Source organism: Polyergus mexicanus, unplaced genomic scaffold (genome assembly GCF_030449975.1).
Source record: "Polyergus mexicanus isolate NDT 795.1 unplaced genomic scaffold, iyPolMexi1.0 SCAF_16, whole genome shotgun sequence".
In the NCBI taxonomy this organism is placed as follows: Eukaryota; Metazoa; Arthropoda; class Insecta; order Hymenoptera; family Formicidae; genus Polyergus; species Polyergus mexicanus.
Window position 1 is genome coordinate 5,452,699 of NW_027223336.1, and position 19,272 is coordinate 5,471,970.

General features: G+C 37.3%; 1 protein-coding gene across 1 annotated transcript in view; it reads left to right on the plus strand.

Annotated features, from left to right (window-relative positions):
• The window catches only part of LOC138940121 (GAS2-like protein pickled eggs), an 86,081-nt gene that overhangs the window by 61,597 nt on the left and 5,212 nt on the right, over positions 1 to 19,272 (plus strand). The window contains exons 4-7 of the mRNA XM_070308667.1: positions 7,593 to 7,794; positions 7,885 to 7,969; positions 9,842 to 10,250; positions 10,580 to 10,949. Of these exons, the coding sequence (XP_070164768.1) occupies positions 7,593 to 7,794; positions 7,885 to 7,969; positions 9,842 to 10,250; positions 10,580 to 10,949 (1,066 nt within the window). The remainder of the gene's footprint in view (positions 1 to 7,592; positions 7,795 to 7,884; positions 7,970 to 9,841; positions 10,251 to 10,579; positions 10,950 to 19,272) is intronic.

A 19,272-nucleotide genomic window follows, 5' to 3' on the forward strand; every position in this document is an offset into this window, starting at 1 on the left:
TAAATCTTTTTTCTATTAATATTTATTAATATTATTTTGTTTTAATTACATCCTTTTCAGGCTTAAAAAAATTAACAAAATTTTTACTTTGAAGATCAATTACCGAGATAGTAGCTTTCCGGATTAATAGTTTGTCAAAAACTTTACGAAAAAATTGATTTCAAATTTAAGAAATATTTTACAGGAGCTACATATAAATATATTGTTTGGAACATCGAATATATTTAATCGTACGTATTTGCTGGTGAATAAGCAGAGTTCTGTATTGACGACACGCGGATTATTCGAGAAATGCAAGGGAAATGCTATGATTCGTAAAATCAATCTATCGATTTCCAATCGTCAAGTCGGTTGAGCAAATATCTGCAGTATACAACGCTGCTCCATATTTTACGATCTCTGAGAATATTTCTATTTTTATAAAAGAACTTAATGGGCGGAAAATGTAACAATTTATAATTCGCTCTTACATATTTTAATATATCATTATTACAAAATTTTTAAATCTAATAAAGTTATAATTGAATAAAATTGCGAAATGTACATACTTTCATTACAACATTTAAAGAAGAAGTTTAAAGGCAATTTAAGACTTTGAACATGCATATAAGAAGAGAAGAGCTCTTAACAAAGGAAATGGAAAGTTGCATATTAAAGAATTAACTTGTCACTTTCGCGAGATAGAAATGAAATCGCGTAGTTTAGTTCGGCCTATAACGCATTCGCAAGCCGGAAACGCGTAGCCTATAAACTCAGTAGCTCGTAGACAATTGGTCTGTCGCAAAACGGTCGAGGACGACGAAAGAGGTCGGTGAAGATGGCGATTGTGTCCTGGATTTAATCCCGCGATTGTTAATGAGGATTATTAATACAATCTTGCATCTAATAATTCGATCGCGGCGCAATTAAATACATCATCGTTCGATATATTTCTTCGCCATCTCGGTTCTTTTGGTGTTCGTTACGAGTATTAATGTCACGCTATTAGTCTCGCTGCCATAACATTTGCCGACTAAAAGGACAACAAGCTTGGATTCGCTTGATAAACGCCATAAATTTCGCCTGTCGCCGCACCAACGTGCATTAATGGCCATTAGAAAATCGTTGTCGAACCGGTTGCATTATCGTCATTGATACTGACTTATTCCGTAGTAAACGAAGGCTTGCAAATGTTACGCAAACGCGGTCGTGCATTGCGATGCGTTAGTTTCATAAACACATCATAATAACGATCTAATGATAATCTCTTCATTTGTAAAGATGAGCGGAGACGAGATCGTCGACATGTGTCAGTCGAAGCAGATCTTTTGTTGCGCAGCATCGCGTTTTATTCTCAGAAACATTCAACGCGAAACAAGCATGTCGCACAATTATAATTAATATATATATGCTTTAATTCTTTTCAAAGTAACATGTATACAGATTTTTGTTTTCCTATTAATTTTGCGATTATTCTCAAAGTAACATCACATACGGACACTTGTTTCTCTATTAATTTTTAAAAAATCAGTAAAATTCCGGCAGTAAAATATCCTGTTGAGCAAAATATATATATATCGCAGTTTGAAAAAATATTTCTTTTATATCTTACATCTATACTTTTAAACGATTTCATTTATTGCAATCTTCTGTATAGGCGTAGTTTATAGTCTATTTCACAATTTTGATTGGGCATCTGCTCCTTTATATGGAAGGTCGCTAGCGTCTTTCTTCCTTTCGATCCACCGCGCAATTAATGCGACGCGTTAATGATACGCGAATGACGACGAGTTAATACTCCACATAATTGATTCTTAAAATAGCATTTGGAACAGGTTCTTTTCAATGAGAACGATAACGCAACCGGCGGAGTGAATAAATCGAGCCCTGCAATGTGCCATTAGGGCCGAGCCGATTGATTGCGTCAAGACATTCGTCGTAAAGCCAATGAAATTGTGCTTCGTTAGCGTGCCTCTTAATTACAAATCATTCCATATGTTTACCGCTAATATATCGGTAATCGACGCGAATTGTCCAACTATTTCACGCAAAAGTCATTCGGCATAGTTCAATTCAATTTATCGCCATTCGTGCTTCTTGGTCACTTTGAATACCTGCGTGTTGCGTTGCATTAAAAGCACCAGACATAACTGTCTTATTATCTTAAATTTGCGTCAAGAAAATGTGAGCGAAAAATACGTGCTTGCAATTTTTGGAAAAAATTTAGAGAGAAGGAGAGAAAAGAATTTAATTAAAAATATAATTTTTTTATTTTTGTCATAATTTAAATAATTATAAAATAATATATATTTTGTGTGTATATGTGTGTATATGAGTGAGAAAATAAACTTTAAGATACCTTTCTTTGAATAAATAAAATTTTAATACAACTTTTTAAAAAAATCATGTCACACCCGCCACGGGTTTTTCGAAAAATTTTTGACTCGTGAGAGGTACGGTACGATCGTTGATACGTTCTTACGGTAGAGTGTATTAATTATCGAACGTCGTTGCGATGCGATTGGATTCGTTAATCGACTGCGCGACCTCATTAAATATTCGAAAGGAGAGGCAACGTGACGTAAGTGGAAGCTCACGATCGACGTCAACCAGAATGCCTTCGGAATCCGCAATGAAATGCTTGTTTACGATAATTTAACGAACCTTCGTTGCTTTTCCACTTAGATCTCGTTCGAGCAGAAATTTTTACCTTTATATTACATAACGCGTCAATTTGTCAATCGCGATTGAAATCAGATTTGCCGCGTTTGACATGAGAAAAGCGTGCCGGCTTTTAATGCATAACAAATCGAGGACGGGGACGAGATCGATCGATATTTTATGTTAATTAGGGGCTAGAGGAGATAATAATCTTGTTTAATATGATGACTTAATGCAGTTTTCATATTGGAATTTTTGAGAACATCGTTCTTTGAAATATGACAATTTAAGTTGGAAATGTTTGATATATTTTTTCCATGTAATATTTATCATATTAATCTTTGACAAAATTTGTATAAGTTAATTTTTATTAAAACCGACACGTAACATAAAATATTTTTTTTCAACGATACACGTATTCTAATGCCGTATACGTGCCATGTATGTGCGCTTGACCGTTCCTAAATTTATTTACGTGCGATATATCAACGATACAACATAGTTTCTTCGTAAACTTACGGCTATGCATCACGGCTGTGCAAGATCACACAACTATACGGGATATTATTACCCATATTCATAGTCCTTCCTTATTTTAAGGACGGAGGAAGCCTCCATGAAGGATTCCTTGAAACTGCAAGGCCACCTTGTTTCATAGATGGACCTCGAGTCTCCCTTTCAGAAGGAAGGAATATTTTAGGGATTTTTAATGACCGACTGGAGGCAGCACCGTTTTATGCTGCCTGCAACTAATTTCATATAATACATATGAAAACTTTTTCGTATCTTCAAAAAATTCCACGGGATTTTCCCAATCGCGAATGTATCTTTTCGGAATCCGCCACAGAATCCGATTCTCTGGATTTTCGTCTTCAAATCCATCGTCAGAGTCATTTAAAAATTCATTGTCCATTATCCCTTTTTCCTTTATACACTTTCAGTTTGAGAGCGCGACAACAAATAACCACAAAACCACAAATGTAACGAAACTAACTTTTGGAGGTTATATTTGGTTATATTCTGCGTATCGTCTGCTAAAAAGGTCGCATCCACTCCTCAAGGAAGCTCGCGACCTTTCTTGAGATAAGGGTGCCAATAAGATTCCTTGTTTGGTTAAGGAAAGTTCATGAAACGTGGAACGAGGAACAAGGAATCCTTATTCCTCAAGGACGGACTATGAATACGAGTATATATCTTCGTCGCGCCAACATACTTGCCGCGCTTGGTGCGACATATTCGTTCCGTGCAACGAATTATTTAACACCTCGAGATACGACGAGCGAAAAATTTACCGTCGTCTTACATCATGGAGAAAATTCCGCTCGTGACAATTACGCGCCGTGTATGCTTGTTAATTTATCGAGCGGTCCATATAAATCGTTTGCTGGAAAAAAAAAAAGTGTCACCGGCAGTCGCGGAAGGTACGGAAACGTGGTATTCTGGCCACGTGTTCGTGCTTCTCAGCGGTCCGTGACCAAGAATTTCGCACAGCACGGCCGTGTCGTGTTATACATTGCAAACTGCACGGTATCGATAAATAATATTCACCGAGTGTCAAAAGATATACGCGCGCGCGCGATGGTATACGAGGTGCTTTTAAATTCTGGTTAAGGAATCTTTTAAAAACATCATTAATTGATTGATGAAAATATCGTAAATTTGGTAATATCCTCTTCGCCAGTTAAAATTATATGTCCTAATTAAGATTTTTTATAAGACGTAGAGACGATTCGCTATACGGTTTTTTAAGCATTTCTCTTTGAATATAAATTAACTTTCTCATTAGAATTCCTGGATGGCATCAAAGCGCGTATGAATTGAACGAACATACTTTGCCAGTTGTTTCTCAACTGTCTGAACAATTTGCCTGGTATGTAAACGTTGAATTTCAAACAGCCGTAATTGATTGTAAATATGGACGTGTACATGATGCATTCTCAGATCTGGGTCGATCTTAGGTGCCAATGGAACACGTTCTCAAACTTAGATTAGATCTCTAGTTGACGACTTCTGTATATTTAAGATGATCCGACTCGGCGATAAGGGAAAGCGATGGATTTAACGCACCCGTTGTAGAGTAAATTCCGATCTTCGAACTATCGAAAGGCAATTTAAAACGAAGCCGACTTACGAACTTATCGATAAAGATGATGATAAAGAACGATAATAATCGACACGTAGATTATCGAAACTGAATATTATAGTAAATTGGAGTAATCTGTCAATAATAAAATTATCAACTATTGAAAAATTAGTTGCAAGAATCAATCAAGTTTATCTTTGTCCCAAAATACAAGCAAGAAGGGAATATCTCTCAGCTTGAAGGAAACATAGCTATACCACTGGTTAGAAAATCCAAGAAGTAGCACAAACTCCTTCTACGCTTCATGATTCTCCCGCGATAAATATAATTAATTGCTAACCAGACGGTTTCTTCAATCATCGAGATACATAAAAATAACAATGAAATGGAACACCTCCCTCGTGCCACCGCTGCCGGGTAAAGAAACAAACGGAACACCTTTGGCATCGTAAATCGCGCTCTCGATGACTCGATAAGCACGTACGCGAGCATATAAAAACGCGATAAACTGCTGATCTCTTTGGCGATCGGCAGTTCGATCATCGATATCCCCCCGGTTAATGATCACTTCCGGCGGGTTATACACTATTCGCGCGCCCATTGATAAATGATTACGCCAGTGACGTCGCGGGCTACGGTGGGTGGCCGCCTCGTGCGAAGGACACGCGTGTTCGCGTGTTGTATCGGCGCGAGATTGGCGATACCGCCGGGCTGGTCCCGGCGATCAATATGAAGCGAAAGCCGCCGCGCGCTCCTTCATCGGGCATTCGTTTCGCGACACCACGCCGGCGGATCGATCGATCGATCCACCGGCTGTTTATCGGTCGATCCGATCGATAATACGCACGCGGGGAGAGAAAGGGAGTCCCGCGCGATCAGACCGCGGGCGTCTACCTACACGGCGGGCCGATAAATCGTCAGCGACGCCGACGGCGACGTCACTTCGACGGTGTCGAGGAATTGAATCGGTCAGTGTGGTAGAAGGGTGTGTGTACGCTACCAGGTGGTTCTGAAACCCTTTGCGGTCGGTGTCGCTGCACGTGCGATTAGAAATAACGCGTGTGTCGACATCTTTTAAATTACAGCCTTATAGTCGATAATATTTATCGACTTTTTAGCAACTATGTGCGAATCTAAAAAAATTATGTATGCAATTATGTTGAATGTTATGATCGTGTTCTTTTTTTCTCAATTTGCTGCGACAAGAATTTGCTTCGTCGCTTTGAAACTTCAGCGGCTCTCTCGTTCAGAAAGAATTAAAAAATAAAAGTAAACGAACTCGATGAATTGCGTAACGTATTATATATCTTTTTGCACAATATATTTGCTTTATTTTTTTCGATCAAATTTCTCAGATATCTGGAATCAGTGATCTGTCGAAAAAAAAAAAAAAAAAAATTTTCTCATGTGGACTCTTCATTTCTCATAAACATAAAATGTACGCGCGCGTGACTCGCAATTATGTGGAAATTAAGCGAGATTGTGTAACGTTCTCTCTCGAAATGCCGAGATGTACCACGAGCATGAATCGTTGCGTAATCTTTTACACGGACAATTTTATTTTATTATTTGGCGAGAAAGGGGCACGAAAGGCTTCTCGACATGCTTGCCTATCTCCGATGCCGTCCAGTCGAATTCGCCGACTTGAACGCCGACGTTTCGAAAGTTTTCGCTCGAGATAGGGAAAAAGAAGTCGTACGCGTCTCTTTCAGAGAGACGAAACGAGCTTGTTTCATAATAAGGGACGCTCCTTCAATGCTGAATAAAATCGGGGACTTTAATGCGAGCAACTCGCGTGCAATTATCTCTGCTTTCTAATTCAAGCACTTGAAGACGCTTGTGAAAATGGTCCCTTTCTTCCGTGCCGGTTATTAAATGAATAATCCTTTCTAGGATTTATAATCTCACGAATCTTCAATCTTAAACATACAAATGAAGAGATCAAATATCTGAGAACCTAGAAAATGTAGAAAATCGAGTGAATTAACTAATAATAAGTTTGAAAAGCTATATGGTAGACCGATAGATATTCTAAAAATTATTTTATTATTCTATCTTCAACGTCGACTTCTACGAGAAATTATATAAAAATATATCTATCCAATCGGGAAAAAAAAAAAAAAAAAACGATAATGAGAAGTTGCAACTTGCAACTCGTGTTATGTGGATACTTCGTTGAATCGCAACAAAATGCAAAACAAATGCATAACCTTCTTTTTATTGCCGGTGATAGAAACACTTTCTCGTGAGGAAAAGCAAAGTTTCCCGAGTTGGTAATTGATCTTACACGAGCATGCCTCCGTGTTTTTGTCCCTCGTGTGACTCAGCGCGAGCGATCGCCACTGAAAGCGACTCGAAAGACGAAGTCGAGAGGAGTTTTACCTGCTCTCCACGGCCTAGCTAACGAAACGATGAACATGCGTTTGAAACAATCTTGACGCGACTTTTGAGAATTCAATTTCGTTCCTACTAATTATCGGAGGCGTCCTATATTCTCCCGTCTTTCGTTTCGATGATGTTTCTCTCCGCGAAATAATGTTTGGCTTGGCCAAAAACTGGTCCAGCTTTCGTGCGTTCCGGTAAAAAGAGCAATAGACATATTTCTGTGGTTTTTTTGTTTGGTATCGAATCCGAGAACACATTGACGCTTCCTTTGAATTTACATTTGAATGCAATCAATCGTTTGAAAATTATTGGCTTTAAAAGTAGAAAAAGATATATTTGACGGAGCTTCTTTACATTTTGATCCGAGTTTTTACACCGGAAATCTGTTCATAAATGGCGCGGAAAATTTAGACAGCAATCAACGTTATTAGAATATATATATTTTTCGTTAAATCTCAAAATCGATATCATTTTTCGCTTTCAGGTTCGCGATATCGTGGAGGAGTGCACGTGTCCGACGCAGTTCCCGATGATTCACGTAGCTGAGGGCAAGTATAGGATCGGCGACACCAAGGTCACGATCTATGTCCGGGTCCTACGTAGTCACGTGATGGTCCGTGTCGGTGGTGGATGGGATACTCTCAGCCATTATTTAGAGAAACACGATCCGTGCCGGTGCAGAAACTGTAAGTGTCGCGCGCATCGAACCCTTTTCTCCAAACAAGTCGCAACTTAACGATTCTAATGATCGATCTTTTTTTCTGGATTTTTTTCAGCGCATCGCTCGATGGTCTCAGCGAAGCTCATTCAAAAGGCCGGCGGATCCTTCGACCTGGGCAACGCGCAGGTGCATTATGAACGGTAAGCGTCTGCCCCTCCCCCTCCCCCTTTTTTTTACTACATCGTAATTTTAATTATACACAGATGCAAAAAATACACTCGACGGCGATAAAATCGGTTCTATTTTCTTACACAGAGTCGAATACTGATATTAAATTGAAACGCGCGTTAAATTTTAACTCTTTAATCTTGAAATATATGTGAATATATTAGCAAATTACAATTATTATATTATTTTTATTTCCTTTTAATTGTGCGAGGTTTTTACATTTATCATTTTGCTACTTTTTTTGTTATTTCGCATACGAATTATTTTCAAACCTAATGTCGAATAATTATTCGAATACAGAATTCTTATTTCGAATTTGTATTTTTTTTAAATCCAATCAATTTAATGCTAATCATTATGATTATCGTTCTGTCTATGTTCTACATTTTGAATGTAAATACTAGCCAGTATATAAATCCAGTATAATACTAGCGATACTGTTTTAACCATTCTATCGCAAGATATTTTCCATAGGGTAATGAGATATATGGATTCATAAACACGCGTTGCTACACATATATTGTGCACGATATTGTTCATAAGTACATTACCCATACAGCACTGAAGCTTGCAACAACATTGCTGCAACATTGTAATATTGCGTATTGCAGTTTAATGTTACAGAAATATTGCAAAGACATTGTTTTACAATATAACTTTAGCAATGTTACAGCAACATTCCGAAAATATTACAAAAAAAGTATTCAATAATCGCTAGTTCATTCGTTTACCACTATGCGGCGCATGTTGCGCTATCTATTCCGATTTTAATTTTTAGTTGTGATGATTATATAAAGTTTACAAAGAGCGGCTAGTAAGATTAAAAAGATATAATAACTATTTTTGTTAATTTAAGTCGTATGATATGATCCCAATACAGGGGCTCAGACATTGGACTAAGAATTCTTTTAATAGTTTCCATTCTTATATAAAATCAAAAATTTGATAATAATTTTCTAATATGCAAGATACTTCAGATTTTAATAAATAAATTTTGAGATTATATAAAGACAAGAGAGATGTGAAAAAACTCGTTGTATGCGTAAATTCACCACAATCTTTTTGCATCCGGATACTGAATATTTCGGATACAAAGAAATTGTGAATTTACACAATTGCAAATTGAGTTTTTTTCTTATTTCTCTTAGATATTCTCTGTCACTGAAGGAAGTCGAATGTGTACTGAAAAATTTACATTTTATAATTTCGTTATTATTATAATACAGATAATCTATATACACGCTAGATCCTGACTCTTATAGGCCTAATTTCTTATTATTTTTTTCATATGTTAAGGATATTATATCGATAAATATACATAAAGCATTATTGCATATATATTATATTGTTATGTTGCTGCAATATTATATTGCAATATTTCTGTAAGCGGACATTTTACTGTTGCTGCAATATCATAACAACGTTGCAGCAACATTTCGCAATGTTTCTGCAATATTGCAATCTTGCAGAAAAATGTTGCTGCAATGTTATTGCAATCTTGCGGTGCTGTATGGGTAGACTTATGCGAGAGAAAATTTTTTCTCTCACTCTATTAAAGTAGAAATGATACCGTATTACGTTTTACATCTTCCTTAATTTTTACCATAAACAAGCGTGAAGTAGATCTATTAACACGCCAGCGATTTTTGTTAAATATATATATAATCTCTCTTTAATCTTATCTACGTTCGCAAACTTACGTATACGGTATCGTACACGTGGTGACATTTCGTCGCGAATACGGAAACTGGAAATTCTCCGATGCACACCCGTTCAACACGACCCGATATAACGACCGACATCAATTCCGCCATAAAGCCCGCGGTCGTTGTTTCCACCTCTAGATCATCACCTCCGAGAACACGGCGGAGTTCCGCGTCGAGCGTCGGTTCGGTGCAGAATCTACAATCGGCGCAGCTGCACGCACCACCCAGAAGCATTTCCAGCAATCGCTCGCGATCGCCCACACCTCATCGGCCGACGGCCGGCAACAAGCAACAACAGCATCAGCTGCAATCGAGCGACGAGCTGAAGAAGCGCTCGAGGAGTCCCACGCCACATAGGAAACTGTTGGCGAGCCCGAATCAGCATCAGGCCGATTTGGTGAAACAGAGATCGAGGTCGCCAACGCCTAGGGCGAACCTGAGATCGAGAAGTCCGACGCCGCGGAAGAATATAGATTCGTTCAAAAGGAACGCCAACGAGGAGGCGCGATCGCCAACTTATCACGGAAAACTTGAAGAAAATGGCCGAGTAAGTCTGCTCTTTTATTCTACGAGAGAAATTTTTTTCAGAATACTAGTATAATGCATTGAAAAAAAATTACGGAAAAAAGATTCTAAATATCAATATAATTTTTAAGAATTGAAATTCAACATAAAATGCTTGCGATAGTCATTATAAAAAATTCTTAGTAAAATTATTTTTATTATTATTTTTCTTATTGAATTAAGATGTTGTCGAACATTTCGCGAAACTTGACGATCTTGTAATCTTTTCGCGTCGCGCATAATTTAAGCAAAAAGATACGTAGAAAGGAATGGAGTACGTAATCGCGACCGGATTTGTTTGCTCCTGTCCAGGAGAACGGTCTTAAAGTACCGGGCGAGTTTACGAAACGATACATCGTGGAGGGTGGTGTGGCGCGTCGTGCCGTCGACAAGGACGATACGCCCAAGTACGAGCCGTCCATCTACAACTACAAGTGCAGCGAGGATTCGAGCGGCAGTCGAAGCCCCACGCCGAGTAAAGAGGAACAACCACCCATCGAGACTTTCGGCAAGGACACCACGGTGAACACCCAGAAGTCGCCGCACGGCGATGGAGAGCACTCGGACAACTGCAGCGAGGTGTCCGACGAGGGTTACCGAAGCCTCGGTGCCGTCCAATCGTCCACCGCCAACGGGAATTCCGCCAGTACGCAGAGCTCGCCCACGGTTGCCGATTGTCAAAGTAAGTGGACACTGTATATGTATGTCTTTATTGACTCCCCACAATGGGGTTGCAATTTTTACACTCTTACACTTTACAAATTTCCAAATATATTTCATTTTCTTACATTTCCGCTCTTACAACTAACGCTTCTACATCTAACCTAACGCTTTACACAACGCTTTACTATACCGCTTTCCTTTTCCCTCTCTCTTGCTCTTCCCCTTTGCTCCTCACGCTCCCTTTCCTCCTTCATCCTTATGCTCTTATCTCTAACACTTCTAAACACGCATAGCTTTCCTATCTTTTCTCTTTTCGCTCTTCTCTCTTGTTCCTAACTCCTAACCCTCTTTTTGTCTCCTTCCTATTCCCCTCCTTTTTATCCTTTTCTTTCCTTCTCTGTCATTCCTCCTTTTCTTCTATAAAGAGGTACCAATATGGTGGGATGAGATCCGAGCGGAATCGAACCTGGGACGTGGCACTTGTCAGCCCGCGACTCAACGCTCTAAGCCACTCATCGCCCCCAAGGATACTGTGTATATATATATATATATATATATTTCGCGTGCAAATTATGCGTGAAATTTAAAAAGTGAGACAAAAGGTGAGACACCCCATTTTATCCAACAACAAAATTGATCTTTTCGATTTGAAAAATTGATAAAGACAGGCGACTATTTCCATTGTCCGCCGAGTGGTTACGGTGACACACTGATCAGACTCTCGAGTGTCCTCTCGCGTTTGGACGTGCACTCGCCAACGAGCGAGTCATCGTATTTAATAAGAGAATGCGGGATGACGAAGAGAAGGACGGGGAGATATGTGGACGCACAAACGCGCGCATTGTACGATCGAGACGATGTCGCGTGTCGAGGCGCGGGAGACGGAAAAGAAAATCTCTCGACCGTACGCCGATGCGAATCGAGAGGTTAAATTCGATTACGACGCGGGTGCGAGAAGAAGAGCGCCCCGAGAGCTTTGTCCGCGAAAATAGAGAGAACGAGATCGCGCGCGAGCGGCGTTTATCTCCGCCTGTCGATCTCGCGAGTATCGACAACGACGAATTAATTCGTTCGTTGAATCGGCGGCGCATTGCGCGACGATAGATAGAGACGATAAATTTTTTTTGTTCAGAGAAAAAAGAAAGGGTAACGCGCACAGAGAAAAAGGTTACTCCCCGTGAAAGAGAGAAATAGAATTATCGGAAAGATAAAAACTTGGATATCGATTAATTTTTTGCGTGTCTATATTTTCTAAATTCTCCATGTCAAATTGTATCTAATAGAAAATTATTTATTTACTTATGCGTAAATTTCTTGTTTCTTCAATTTAAAAATTATCTTTTCCGTATTCTTTCGCTAAAGCTATTTATAGATATCATGATGCGTCTATTTAATTTATCGGAATTTCGTCAGAATCAGCGATCTGATTTAAATATAATCTTGTCTATTGATTGCGTTTTCGCATGATTTAAAAAAATTATAACGCCTTTGTTAAGTGAAGAAATGATTCGATAACGACAGAAATCGAGATTCTAAAGTCCCGTTAGCTTACACGCACGCTTAAATGAGCTGGTAATAGCAATCTTACGATCTCGCGATGTGAGTCTAGTTTGCATCTCTAGCTCGATCAAACTGTCGCATAAATTCCAATACGATTTACATACAATGTGCACAAATTATTGGGAATTTATACGAATCCACGCATACATATATACGCGCGTTTACTATTTGAACGTCTCGCATTAATTACGCGCCCATTGACATGGGATCGGGTGGGCTTTTGTCGATTCATCGAGACCGTCCTGTCAGTCGAACATGACAAAAGCGTCGCGTTCGATGGTAGCACATGTCGATCGTGTCTGTTGAAACGCGAGGGCGAACTGTCCACATCGAATTTTCTACAAATCGTTCGCGGGTACCTATGATCCGACATTTGGATCACGTTGCGATTAAATATTCAAAGTGGTGGGAGATATTCAAGTATATGCGGGCACGCGGCGCGCATATACTTATAAGATCGGGTTCCTCGCATCGGGCCGGGTTGACATTTAGCCGCTGTTGTCGATTATACGCGAGGGAGATCGCTCGAAGCGTAGGCGATCTCCAGCAACCTGTCCTCGGAACAATCGCCGACGGTCGATCCTCGATAACACTCATCGTACGCTCTCGCCTTGAACACACGCAAGCACGCATTCGCGTACATACTCGACTCACTTGACGCGGTTGTGACGCATTGCCGCAAGTGGAAAAAGTTCGCGGCGGCCAACCGCGACGTGACGCGAGTCGCTTCGATCGTCTCCATGCTTTTCCCTACAAGTCGAATGGACTGGAATAGTTGTAGCTTATAACCCGGTGACCTGAACACTTTTCACTTAGAATGACGCGGAAATAACATGTTTTTCCAGAAGAAGCTTGCTTTAATCTAGAATCTTAGATCTTGAACTAAAATATGCTGATATACAGGGTGTCCCCAATTTAAATGACAAAACTTCAAGAGCGAATAGGGGAAAATTAAGACAAGAAGTCCTTTAGAGGTTTGCTCGTTTTTGCTCCACTTTAGAGAAAATCGCAAAAATTCAATCTCTCGTTGTCAGCTGCTCTCTTGAGTTGATCGGCACCGAATAAACTTTCTGCTGCAAGGTTCCTTACATATGTGAACACTCGATGTTATCCTTTACGGTGCCAATCAATTCAAGAGAGCGATTAAGAGACCGAATCATAGATGCAGTGCACCAAATATCACTAGAACAATGTCTAGCTGCAATTAATGAGGTCAGTGCTAGATGTAATGCTTGCACTGTCGCAAGAGGACGACATTTTGAACAATATCTGCATTAAATAGATGATAACATAAATAAAATGTAAATAAATAAGTAAAGAAACGAAAACTCGTTTTGTTTCTTTTTTTGTGATTTTCTCCAAAATGGAGCAAAAACGAGCAAACCTCTAAAGGACTTTCTGTCTTAGCTTTTCGACACCCCTACACGCTCCTGAAGTTTTGCCATTTAAATTGGGGATACCCTGTATATTGAACATATATATCACATATATATTTGTTTTTCATTGTGATTACTCTTGGAGTTATATATTTAATTAGTTAAAATGTATCTTTAAATTCTCTCAAGAATATATAAAGTATATATTTACATTGTTTTTTTTATAATTAATTATCATAATCATTTTCTATAAAATAAAACTTTTAATTTTGTCAGACTTCTGACTTTTAACGTAAATTCTCTATATTAATTAGGATATCCGAAAATTGGCATCTAAATACAAATATAATCAGTAAAAAGAAAAGTTGATTGTCTAAATAAGATGAAAGACTGTAGATAAATGCAATATTCAGATATATACTTAACAATTTTATAATGTTGCCTTTGTTCTTTTCGAGCAAATAGAATGATTTATTGGAATCATTGCGGAGAAATTTGTGATTAGATCTTTTTATGAACCATAATTTACATTTTCATATAAAACATTCATGATATTTGCTGTAATTTATATATTTTATATTTATATTTAAGATCTTCATTTTTTTATATCATATATCCAGCATATATATTATTTCTTCATCTATAAAAAATTCTTTGCAGAGTATAATAATTTATTTTTCTCTCGTTAAAATTCATGCATCTCATTCTATCTTTTATTCTCGATTCACGGTCGGGATGAACTTTCATGTTACATTTTTTTTTTTTCGCGAGAAATGAAAGGACGATCCGGGAGCGTTCTAGACAACAAATATTTTATCGAGATTTATGCAAAGTAACCGGAGGCGATCTTAGATGATTCATTCATTTACATTGATATCTTTTAATTTATACGATGGCGCTAGAACGTTTGAAAGATGCGCATCGAAGTATTTGACTTGTCGTTTTAACGCGATGCATGCGATCTGCTCTCCGATGCGTGTCCGATGCACATTTATGATTCTGTGCGTTCTGCTTCGATTTTGAGGGAGATGATTGTGTCCAGTCAGGCGAGAAAACTTCTTCTTCGCGTCGAGAGTGAAAACAAAAATTGCGCGACGATTAAGACGACCAGTTGAAACAAACGTGAAAGCGTATTAAAATCATAGCAATGAAATGTTTTTGGATGCTTAGAGAATTAAATCGATTGTTGATTAGAGAATTGTCTTGAGTTTGTTATTAGGTGTACAACTTTGCTTCCGCCGTTTTTTTTCCGAAATTCGAGGCTTTATTGTAAAAAACTGATTAGGCGTTTTGAAATTGCTTGTTGAGTCACTCCCAATGATCGTGCCAATTCTTTTTGACTTTGGCTCGAGTCTTCATTAAGTAATGCCTCCAATTCTGCATCTTCGAAAACCTTCTCTTTTCCACCGCTATGCCGGTCTTTGACGTGAAAATCACCGTTCTTGAAGCGTTCAAACCACTCATGACACGTTCTTTCACCAATAGCGGCTTCACCATAAGTATTTGAAAGCATTCGATGAGCCTCAGCCGCAGATTTCTTCATATTGAAGCAGAAAATTAAAACTTCCGCAAATGACGAGAGTTTGGCTCCTAAACTGACATTTTCACTCGAGAATAACTTTATGATGCAGACACAAATCGACTAATGTTTCTATGGGGTTATGTTGACAGATGCCCAAGTTTATTGCATGACGTCTATGATCTGTTTATTTCGATCACTACTTACCGCTAAAGCCATCTATAGGAAAACGTCGGAAGCAAAGTTGTACACCTAATATTTCTTAATTATTTTACTAATTACTTGGGTATGTAGTACAGCGTTCAAAATATGGCAAATTAAGTCAGAACCTAAAAAAATTAAAGAGGAAGACTGAAAGTTATATATAAAGAAATTATCTCGCAAGGGCTTATAAACTTTGAAGCATGTTCATTCGTCACATCGTAAATGGAATACTGTCCAAGAAAATTGAGCCTGGCAACGACGTGCAATTTTTTGAAGCAGCGAAATGAATTCCGCGATTTCACCAAATTCGTTCCAGCATTCTCGAGCGTGTCGTCATTATTTGGCAATGCTCAACTGTAAGTACAATAGTACCTTTGCAGTAGTTCTCATAATAAGATAAATTAGATAAATTAGCCGAAGCGGCTAATTTCCCTTGTTATATTTCGTTTTGTGTGAGCGGAATTGTTTACACTTTTATAGTTATTCTTTCAAATACAAAATCGAAATTTTTGGACAGTACATAGTCCTGTTTAGTTTTTTTGCTTCCTCATAGAGGAAGCTTTGTTTTCGTGACAAAATTTTTTTTCGAGTTTTCTATGCCAATGTGTTTAGAATATTCCAAAACATCGAAAAATTATGTTCCTAAAAAATATCTGTATGTATGTATGTGTGTGTGTATGTGTGTATGTATGTACGCAATGTATTGTACAAACTCTAACTTCCGCAATTTTTGAGATATCGGGTTAAATTTTTTTTTACATGGCTAGAGTATCATTCAAGGATGGTTGGTACTGAATTTGGTGAGGGTCGATGAAAAGGTTCATTTTTTAAATAAAATTTTTAATTTTTTGAGAAATGTCTGTATACATTGTAACTTTCGCAAATTTTGAGATATCAGGTTCAATATTTTTAGATGGATAAAGTATTATTAAAGGATGGTTGCTACTGAATTTGGTGAATATCGATGAAAGGGTTTATTTTTTATAAAATTTTGAATTTTTTTGAGAAATGTCTGTACACGCTGTAACTTTTGGAAAATTTGAGATATCGGATTAAATTTTTTTACATGAATAGAGTATTATTAAAGGATGGTTGGTACCGAGTTTGGTGAGAGTCGATGAAAAGGTTCATATTTTTAATAAAATTTTGAACTTTTTGAGAAATGTCTGTACACGCTGTAACTTTTGGAAAATTTGAGATATCGAATTAAATTTTTTTACATGTATAGAGTATTATTAAAGGATGGTTGGTACTGAGTTTGGTGAGAATCGATGAAAAGGTTCATATTTTTTATAAAATTTTGAATTTTTTTGAGAAATGTCTGTACACGCTGTAACTTTTGGAAAATTTGAGATATCGGATTAAATTTTTTTACATGAATAGAGTATTATTAAAGGATGGTTGGTACTGAGTTTGGTGAGAATCGATGAAAAGGTTCATATTTTTAATAAAATTTTGAACTTTTTGGGAAATATCTGTACACGCTGTAACCTTCGGAAAATTTGAGATATCGGATTAAATTTTTTTACATGTATAATCCGATTAACGATTATGTAAAAATAAAAAAAGTATGTAAATTAGAAAATAGCATATTGCTTCTTTATCTTTTTATTTCGTTCACAAAGCTTCTTCTATGAGAAAGCAAAAATTGAAAAAACCGCATGCTTAAAGCATCTTAAGCTTTGTAAAATAAATTGATGAGGAAGCAATGTACAAGTTTCTAATTTGCACAACTCTACTTGTTTTTTTTTCTTTTTTCTTTTTTTTTAAATAAACTCATTCTCGCATCGAGTTAAATATATTTTACAAAAATAGAATTATAGATCCGATGATATATATGAAAAGCTCAGAAGCTGGGTGTGAAGGAAATCTATAATTTTCTCGTTATGAACCTCGTAAATTATATACATTTACTATTTTTATGCCATAAACGTCATATAGAATATTGAAAGAATGTGAAACCGTGATATCGAATCTAGTATTAGCAAGCATGTCAAAACGCAGGTTCCTTTGCAACAAATTTAATTTGTAATTCATTTGCGTAATTTTAATAACAAGTTCCAAGGACTCGTTAGATCGATGAAGGCTGAAGCCGGTTTAACCAGTAAGCGCGTTATTAGGACGAGATCTCGAAATAGATTTTCGATTCCCAGATTTTAATTACGAATTGCTTTCGCGCAAATATGCATATCTGCTGTATATCAACATTTATATATCTATAATCGAACGCCTTAATATTTATGCGACGTTTTTGCGTTCGCGGATGGGATTAAAAAACACGATATGTTATTGAGAACCTGATCGACTCTTCTAACCTGACGAGGGTTAAACTCAACGTAACCGGTGAACCGTATTTCGAGGAGTCATTCTTCATTTAAAATTCAAGTTTGATGTATATTTTCTCATTTACATTTGTCCCGATGTAGACAACATCATTCTCTTTCTATCATTCCCGCGCGCGCACGTGGCATCGATACATGAATTTAAAAATCTAATTTCTCTTCTTTACCGAAGAATGACTTTCTCTGTGGTTTATACGTGGGTGTGTGCGCGATACGCAAAAACGAAATGTGAAACGACGGCGTTTTGGTGAGGGAGCAGCTGATTAGAAAAACAGAACAAAAGTCGATACTTTAATTACATAGCATAGCTTGTAACATGTCAAGTAATAAATTTTGCAGCAAAGAAAAGAAAAATATATATTTATTAAGTTTGTCAAAAAATTGGATATAAAATCGTACAATTATTGCAAATAAATCAATTTCAATGACTGTAATTGAATATATATATATTCTTATGTAATATATTAAATTGTATCAATTTTGTTGAAAAATTTTTATTCAATTTTCTTCACCGGTAGGTATCTCTCTTTTAAATATATTACCATTTTTTTATGGGAGCTGATAATAATAATCTTATATGTAATCGTCCGGATAATATCTCTGGATCAGATCAATAATAATATTAATAATTGTGCAATAAATATAAAATATGATCAATAATTACTATGTAATAGAATATAAATTACGTGAAATGAATATATGGTAAATAGATTCACCGAAAAGGTTTACATAACTGATTATATAAAAATTATGTAAAAAAATCCAAGCGCTCTCTTTCTCTCTCTCTCTCTCTCCTTCTCTCTTATGTTATATAAAGAAGCAGAAGATTTATGATTACAACTCGCGCGGAAGTCCCGATGAAGGGATTCATTTGTCTTTGGATTAGATAGTTGCTTTCGACCTTTTGCGGGATTGTCGTTTTTACCGATGTAAATCATACAACAGGACCCACCATTCGGTCCCCCAATTGTGTCACGGTCCGTTCCTTCACCTCGCCTACGCTAAATATGTTAAACGCGAGACTGACCAATTCGGTGATCGTCGAGATTTTTTTCGGATCCTAAATCACACGTGCTCGCGAAAGTTGACACCTCACGACGATGGAAAAAAAAAAAAACTTGACTCAAGCCCCAATATTGATTGCTGCACGCATGTATTTGCCGTCGAAAAATGTTATAATGACAATGTTACGGATTGTCGCACAACGGAAAACGACGAGATAAGAATAATAATCACACAATCGTATACGGTAACAATTCGCTTATGTAATTTAGTAATTTCTAATGTTTGGAATATTTTTTTTATGTTTTCTAAGATATCTAGTTGCGATTAATTAACGAG